Source organism: Erythranthe guttata, chromosome 12 (genome assembly GCF_056151865.1).
Source record: "Erythranthe guttata isolate IM_541 chromosome 12, IM_541, whole genome shotgun sequence".
Lineage (NCBI taxonomy): Eukaryota > Viridiplantae > Streptophyta > Magnoliopsida > Lamiales > Phrymaceae > Erythranthe > Erythranthe guttata.
This window is the reverse complement of record NC_142544.1, coordinates 14597552-14605671: the sequence shown is the minus strand read 5'-3', so window position 1 is coordinate 14605671 and position 8120 is coordinate 14597552. Positions and strand designations below refer to the sequence as shown.

The window sequence follows — 8120 nt, the reverse complement described above, 5'->3', positions numbered from 1 at the left end:
AATTTTTATTTCCAATTTTACCCTTATGTCAATTATAATATGTTGCCTCAATTATTCCTTTTTTCTCTCTTCTCTCTTTCTCTCACACACGTTTAAATGCTAAAAAACTGCTACCAAATATAAAAAAAAAATATTTTTTATTTTTATTATTTTCGAACATTATTTGGTATTTTTTATTTATTTTTTAATATTTTTTTAATAAACATATTTTTTAATAAAAATATTTTTTTTTATTTTTTTTAAACAAATAAAATTAAAAAAAAAAATTCGACTGATTAACTACCCGAATGTGACTATAGTTGAATATGACTATATGTGACTATATCAACTATAGTCATATTCTTTTTTATATTATTTTTTTACATTTTCAACTTAAAAAATCCAATTATATAGCGTGGAACAGTCATGTTTACTAAATAATATAAAACAACGAATATGACCTAATGTTTACGAAAACAATCCAATCAACATCCACACACAAAAATCACTATTTGAATCTTGTTATTACAAGTCAACTTGAAACGATAAGAAAAAATATATTCGAATATGACTACAGTCATATTCAACAATAGTCATATTCTAATATGACTACAGTCATATTCAACGATAGTCATATTAGAATATGACTACAATATGACTATATTACTGCTGTTCAAATTAGAATATGACTAGAATATGACTAGAATATGACTATAGTCATATTACTGCTGTTCAAATCAGAAATTGTATTTTTCAAAAAATACATAAATAAAGATAGAAAATAACGAAACAGAGGGAGGGCAAGTCGATGACAACGGCCGTTGCAGCGGTGAACGAAAGAGACAGTAAGAGAGGCGGTGACGACAGTGGTGAACAAATCTGGCAAAAAAAAAAAAAACTAAGAAATCGAGAGAAATAATCAAAAAGATAGAAATAACCTTATGTGGAAACAAAGGAGGCAGCGGCGGCAAGTGGTATCCACGCTCAAAGATTCTTAGATAAATAAACGAACTTGAACAACATAACGAAAAAAATAAAAATCACAACTCTTATCATGCCAATCCACAAGTGTCAGTGTATACAAACATGCTCTAGGATCCGAAATAACAAAAACTCTGAAAATTAATTAAATGCAAGATAATTGAAATCTATGCATTCATGACAAACAAATGATAAAATCGAAAAATTCAAACCCAGAACGAGCTTTACGGTTAATAAATTGGAGAAAAAATAAAAAGTAAATTCTGCCGATTAATATTATATATCTCGGCAAGCAGCGTAGGGAGAATGGATGCATCGTTCGAGTGAGACTAAGAAAAGCTCAGAAAATTAATAAAATGCAAGATAATTGAAATCTATGCATTCATGACAAAAAAATGATAAAATCGAAAAATTCAAACCCAGAACGAGCTTTACGGTTAATTAATTCGAGAAAAAATAAAAAATAAATTTTACCGATTAATATTATAGATCTCGGCAAGCAGCGGAGGGAGAAGGGATGCATCGTTCGAATGACACTTCGGAGTAGCGCGACGGCGGTTCTGGTGAAGGGCGGCGGCGGTGATTTGGCGGAGAGCGGCGGCTGTGGTGAGAAATTGGGCGGCGTACGGTAATTTTCAGAACTCCGTCGGTGTCTAGCCGCTAGTCCTTTACCGCCTCTGTTTGTCGACTCCGGCCACCGGTGATTTTCTGTTGCCTCTTCGATTTTGTAGTGATGGAAAGAGTAGATCTAGGGTTTGAAGAAGAAGAACAATGAAGAGAGAAAAAAGATCGGTTGAAAAACCGAGAATGACGACTAATAGCGGAAGAAAAAAATTAGGATTTAAGGTTATAGGGTTGGGGGTATATTTGTCTTGTCACATAAGTCTAGGGGGGTTTCACAAATTAAAACTGGAATTTGGGTGTATGCAAAAGTCATTAAAGTCAATTGGGTTTAGTTCAAAATATTTTCTATTTAAGGGGGGTATTGCATATTTCCCCATAGAATAAATGTTGCATGTGTTCTTTGGGCCTATTAAGCAGAAATCACTCGATCAATAAAAAAACACGTAGGAGTCCGTTAGATAGTCTTCGGCCCACGACATAATAATCCAAATATGAACCTTAGCAAATATTTTCTACCGTTTTCAATTTCTGCACACTATTCCCTCAATCTGAATTTATGTTTGTACTTTGTTAGTTATTTGTTTTTTAAAATAATTCTCAATACAATTTCAAAATATAAAAATTACACACTACTGCTATATATTGCAAAATAAAATACTTACTAAAAAATAAACAAACATCTCTTTGTTTTTCATTTTTTTTCCTTCTAATTTTTTTTTTTTTCAATATATTTAGACATTATTTGACTACTTTGTTTAACTTGGATTTTACATTTTCTTTCCTAATTGCAGTGGAAAAGCGATCGAGTGCCACCCATAACATATGAGCACTGGACGCTGGTAAGAATACGTTGTTTTGTTGATTCGAGCTACGATATATTGTCCATAGTTACATCTATGTGTATTTCTGCTCCGAACGAATAAAGCGGATAATGATTTAGTAGTAGTGTTTGAAAATTATAGTTATCCTTGTCTAAATTATGGCACAATTAGGTTTACATGTTTTTATAGCTTCCATTGAAGTTCGTAAAAGTAACACGTAGTATCATTCCGAAATTTGAATTTGCAGTGGTAATATGGGTACTGAATGATTTCATTTGTTCCCACAATTTGAACTAGATGAGGGGTTTAGCCGTTTAGGGAGGAGAGTTATAAGATTGTCTGAAAAAGGCTTACTTGCTGCTACACCCGATGAAAGTATACTGCATGATTTTTTCAATTTACATTTCACGCCCATTTGTATATGTGTTTAGTGAGTGGTTATATAGATAACTCGGTGTAACATCTAACCTCCCTTCTCCGGTCTAAAGATCAATTAGTGTATGTGCATGAGTGGATAGTGAGGTACTCAACAATTTGGATGGGGAGAAAACGGAAGAAAAAAAAAAAAAACTATTATTTAAAGAACCATGATAAAGCATTTATTAGATAAACTATAAAAAGAAAATTCAAAATAAAGGATGGAAACAAATGTGTAAAATATAAGAGGAATAAAATAAGAGGTAAGAAATAATGAAGATTGGTTAAAAGGCCTAAAAAAAAAAGGCAAGAAGAAGTAGCGCTACCTTTACATCCACAAATCACATGTACGTACGGTAAATAAAAAGTCACTTGTAAACATGTGTTCATTTCAACTGGTCCCATTTATATCTATCTTCCTCCTATATATATATATATATATATATGTACACACACACATATTATCTTCTCTCTATATTTAATTTACTCTCCCCTGTATTCTGTAATTCCTCTCTCTCTCTTTCTCTCTCTACTCTCTGGCATCATCACCATCTCTTTCTCTCTCTAGACACACCCGTACGTACCCAGAGAGGCAAAATAACTAATCCTATCTTTCAGCAAAATTAAAACAGATTTAACGGCCTGTGAAAAAAGAAAAAAGATAAAAAATCATGATTAGCTGGAACGATCTGTACGTAGTACTGACGGCAGTAATCCCGCTGTACGTGGCCATGATCCTTGCCTACGGCTCGGTCCGGTGGTGGAAGATATTCACGCCGGACCAGTGCTCCGGGATCAACCGGTTCGTGGCGGTGTTCGCGGTGCCCCTACTGTCGTTCCACTTCATTTCCAAGAACGACATCTACGCCATGAACTTCCGCTTCGTGGCCGCCGACACGTTGCAGAAGATAATCATGCTGGCGGTGTTGGCGATGTGGGCCAACATCAGCAAGAACGGCAGCCTCGAGTGGTCGATCACCATCTTCTCTCTCTCCACGCTCCCCAACACGCTCGTGATGGGGATCCCGTTGCTCATCGCCATGTACGGCGACTACTCCGGCAGCCTCATGGTCCAGGTGGTGGTGCTCCAGTGCATCATCTGGTACACGCTCCTCCTCTTTTTGTTCGAGTACCGCGGCGCCAAGATGCTTATTATGGAGCAGTTCCCGGAGACTGCTGCCTCCATTGTGTCGTTCAAGGTTGAGTCCGACGTCGTTTCTTTGGACGGCCAGGATTTTCTCGAGACCGACGCTGAGCTGGGGAACGACGGGAAGCTCCACGTCACCGTCAGGAAATCCAACGCCTCGCGGCGGTCGTTCGGGATTGGGTCTTACTCCGGCGTCACTCCCCGGCCGTCTAATCTGACCGGCGCCGAAATCTACAGCCTGAGCTCGTCCAGAAACCCGACCCCCCGAGGCTCGAATTTCAACCACTCCGATTTCTACTCGATGATGGGTTTGGGAAGGCTGTCCAATTTCGGGAATTCCGACACCGGCAGGCTGTCCAATTTCAACGTCGCCGATATGTATTCAGTTCAGTCGTCCAGGGGGCCGACGCCGCGGCCTTCGAACTTCGAAGAGAACTCCGCTCCCGGAGCACTAATGACGTCACCGAAATTCGGCTACTTTCCGGCGCAGCCACCACCGCCGAGTTCTTACCCTGCTCCGAATCCTGAAATCTCATCGGCAATGCCCAAAGCGGCCAAAACCCATCAGCCGCAGCAGCTCGGAGGAAAAACTTCTAGCGACGCCAAGGAGCTTCACATGTTTGTATGGAGCTCAAGTGCGTCGCCGGTGTCTGAAGGCGCCGCCGCCGGCGGCGCAGCCGCCGGCCTCCACGTCTTCGGCGGTCCTGATTACGGTGCTTCCGACCAATCCGGCCGGTCCGATCCAGGCGCAAAGGAAATCAGGTTGTTGGTCCCCGATCATCCTCAAAATGGAGAACCCAAAGGTAAACGAATAATCATATTATTTGCCTGTGAATGGTTTATAAACACTGTGTTCACAAGGTGTTTGATTAATTGTCTGTGTGGGGATTCTTGTTACTATTGAAAAGCTGTTGCGCAAACTGGGGAACTTGGTAGAGAGGACTTCAGCTTCGGCGGTGCAGGGGAAGAGGACAGAGAAAAGGAGCCTCCAATCGGGCTATCGAAACTGGGGCCCACCTCCGATGCTGAGCTGGACTCCAAGGTGGCCGGTGGCGGAAAACACATGCCGCCAACAAGCGTGATGACACGCCTAATCTTGATCATGGTTTGGCGTAAACTTATCCGAAACCCGAACACCTACTCCAGTCTCATCGGCCTAATTTGGTCCTTGATCTCGTTCAGGTAAATCTAAATCAAATAATTCGATTACCAATTATTGGTTTAGTTATTATTAGTTATTATTACTGAACAAGAAATATTTTACAAATGTACGGTTTTCAGGTGGCATGTGCAAATGCCGAAACTTCTCGAGGAGTCGATCCGGATACTCTCCGATGCCGGTCTTGGAATGGCTATGTTTAGCTTAGGCAAGTATACTCAAATTATCAAACACTATATTTCAAATTCTTTTTTTTTTCCGTCAATTATTTTCATGTGATTTCGACCATTCATTATTGGTGATCATCGATAAAATTAAAAAACACCCAAGTGTATATTTTGAAATAATTTGCAATAAATATTATACCACGAATGTGGGGCCTACGAGAGCGGTGTCTCTTTGCGGTCGTGAACTGGATGACGGGTGATGCGTATCTAAAAATTGAGCATTAGTATCGAAAGGTGGTTGGGATATAAATTGAAGTTGTGCATATTTATATAAATGAAAAATATATATTTGAATAATTTGATTGATTTGGATGGACAGGTCTTTTTATGGCCCTTCAACCGAAGATAATCGCATGTGGTAACACGGTTGCTTCGTTCGCCATGGCTGTGAGGTTTCTCACTGGCCCAGCAGTTATGGCTGCAGCTTCTATTGCCGTTGGCCTTCGTGGCACTCTTCTCCATGTCGCTATTGTCCAGGTCCCACCTTTTCCTTTTCTTTCGCTCACCAATAATTAGAATTAATAGGGACCAGCAAAATTCTATTAACTTAGCGAAATATTAATTAATAATATATTTTTAAAATGATTTTATCGAGGTTCTGCTGTGTGTCTGTACATATATTTATATTGTTCTACACTATATAATAATTAACATGTGGATTATATATCTTATATATATATTCTTATATTCGGACAGGCGGCACTTCCACAAGGGATTGTTCCGTTTGTTTTTGCGAAAGAGTACAATGTTCATCCTGCGATTCTAAGCACCGGGTAATTAAGCTAACTCAACCCGAGCTTTATTAAATCTCTTGATTAATGCTAATGTGATTAATTAGTGATTAATGTATAATCTTGGTCGAATTTCAGGGTTATATTCGGAATGCTGATTGCGTTACCTATTACACTTGTGTATTACATTCTTCTTGGTTTGTAAGACGAGGATTATCGAGTCGAAGAATCGTGAAGTTAATATTTCGGCTGATCTTCGATCGAGAATGTGTCGTCTACGAACAAACACATTGATTGAATTTGAGTGAAAGAAGTGCTCATGCCATATATATATAAATAGATAAATATATTATTTGTGCTTAATTCTTCCCGGGAATATATTTTAATCAGTAAGATATATGATTAATTAATTATTGGATGATTTTCCCTGAAGTATTGTGGAGGGGGAGCATCGCAGAGGAAATTAATCAGGGGATTGTGATTATAGGAATTAATTACTTTCTGGATAATCATTGTGCATGCGTGTGTTTTAATTAATTACTGATTTAATTAGGCTTTTATCTCTTTTAATTTTTTTTGGGTTAATTAATTAGTAATTAGTACTGTCTTAAAGTGGAAGAAGAAGCTAGACGAGGTTGTCTTAAAGGTGGTGTTGATTTGGTCGTTTCTTTTGTCGTTGACAGTGTAAATTAGCCATCGAAGAGTTTGGTGATAATAAATAATGTTTTATTGATCCCTTTATATTGATTTTTGAATTTTTCAAGAAGATTTAATTTATACATTTTATAATTATTTTTTGGATTTTATTTAAATAGGATAAGAATTAAGATTGTCTGCACCACTAAGTTCATGGGATGAACCATATTTTATTTTTTTCACTACAAACTTTTTAGTTTTTACAGAGATTGAGGATACTAAAGGGTCTTTGAAGAGTAAATTAATAGAACATATTAATTTAAAATAATAACAATAAATATCACTAGAATTCAAAAGTCACATTTTTTATTCATCTAAAATATAAAAATACATAAATAATTGTTAGTACAAATGTAATTTTTAAAATAAAAAATCAATTTGGTTCATATAAAATTAATCTGGTCCAAAAATATTTAAATCAAAATGTTAGAAACTAGAATAAAAAAATTGTTTTCAAAATTAGAATATTAACTTTAGATATAAATCGAACAAATTCGAAAATTTTGTTTCAATTTTCACTTTTCATAGTAGCTAGTATAGAAAATGTTATACTTCTACTCATTGTAATATTGCACATCAGTTTAATATTAGAAAGATCACTCATCTATTAATATGAGGCCTTTCGGGGAAATCCAAGAGCAAAATCAAGTGGGCCTGACCATAATTGGACAATATCGTACCAATGTGGAGTTTATGCTATTTTGGCGAGACCCAACAGTGTATCAAAGTTGTAGCCCAAACTTAACCATATAGTGGAAATTGCCGGAATCCCTCAGTGCCGAACAAATATGGTCAGCTCCCGTCGCGCAAATGACAGGCGACTCGACGAACTCCACATGGGAGGCTCGGTGTTTTTTTTTTTTTTTTTTTTCTTTTGGTGTTTAATTTACAACTTTTATTACAATGTCCTAAATCCAATATGAGATACCAGTGAATCTGTAGGTAGGGTAGTTGTGGTTCAACAAATTCAAAGCCCTTAAAATACTTGGCATGTGGATCCACCCATGCATGCTTCAATTAATTCAACATCTCACAACCCTTCCTTTACACTATTATTTTTTTTTTTGTTTTTTTCTTTCCCATCACCATAAAATTTGAATGAGTTCCTCACAATTTTGAGATCAATATAATGTAAATTTCAAGTATTTTTACCAAATTCAACTTTGTTATTTGTTACCGCGTTAAGGACATATTCAATGGAGTCTCTGAATTCTACGAGAATCTATATTTTAGAGGGGTTGGCAAAAATATTAACACTTGTGAAAATTTTGGAGGAACTATGAAATAAATATGGGTGCAAATTTAGACCGGATGGTCTGTTTTAATAGAAAAATCGGA

At 37.0% G+C, this 8120-nt stretch overlaps 1 protein-coding gene and 1 long non-coding RNA gene across 2 annotated transcripts; one reads left to right on the top strand and one right to left on the bottom strand.

The window, feature by feature from the left end:
- Positions 1-470: 470 nt before the first annotated feature.
- LOC105949546 (uncharacterized) lies at positions 471-1659 on the bottom strand. Its single transcript, XR_001172103.2, has 2 exons — positions 1435-1659; positions 471-858 (listed from the first exon to the last, which is right to left on the bottom strand). It is a non-coding gene; the product is annotated as an uncharacterized LOC105949546 (long non-coding RNA).
- Positions 1660-3224: 1565 nt separating this feature from the next.
- On the top strand, positions 3225-6827 carry LOC105954235 (auxin efflux carrier component 3-like). The gene is made up of 6 exons (XM_012977909.2): positions 3225-4772; positions 4878-5151; positions 5251-5336; positions 5675-5832; positions 6052-6128; positions 6225-6827. Exons 1-6 carry the CDS (start codon positions 3494-3496, stop codon positions 6289-6291), a joined length of 1941 nt encoding a protein of 646 aa, XP_012833363.2. The 5' UTR covers positions 3225-3493; the 3' UTR covers positions 6292-6827.
- Positions 6828-8120: the final 1293 nt, after the last annotated feature.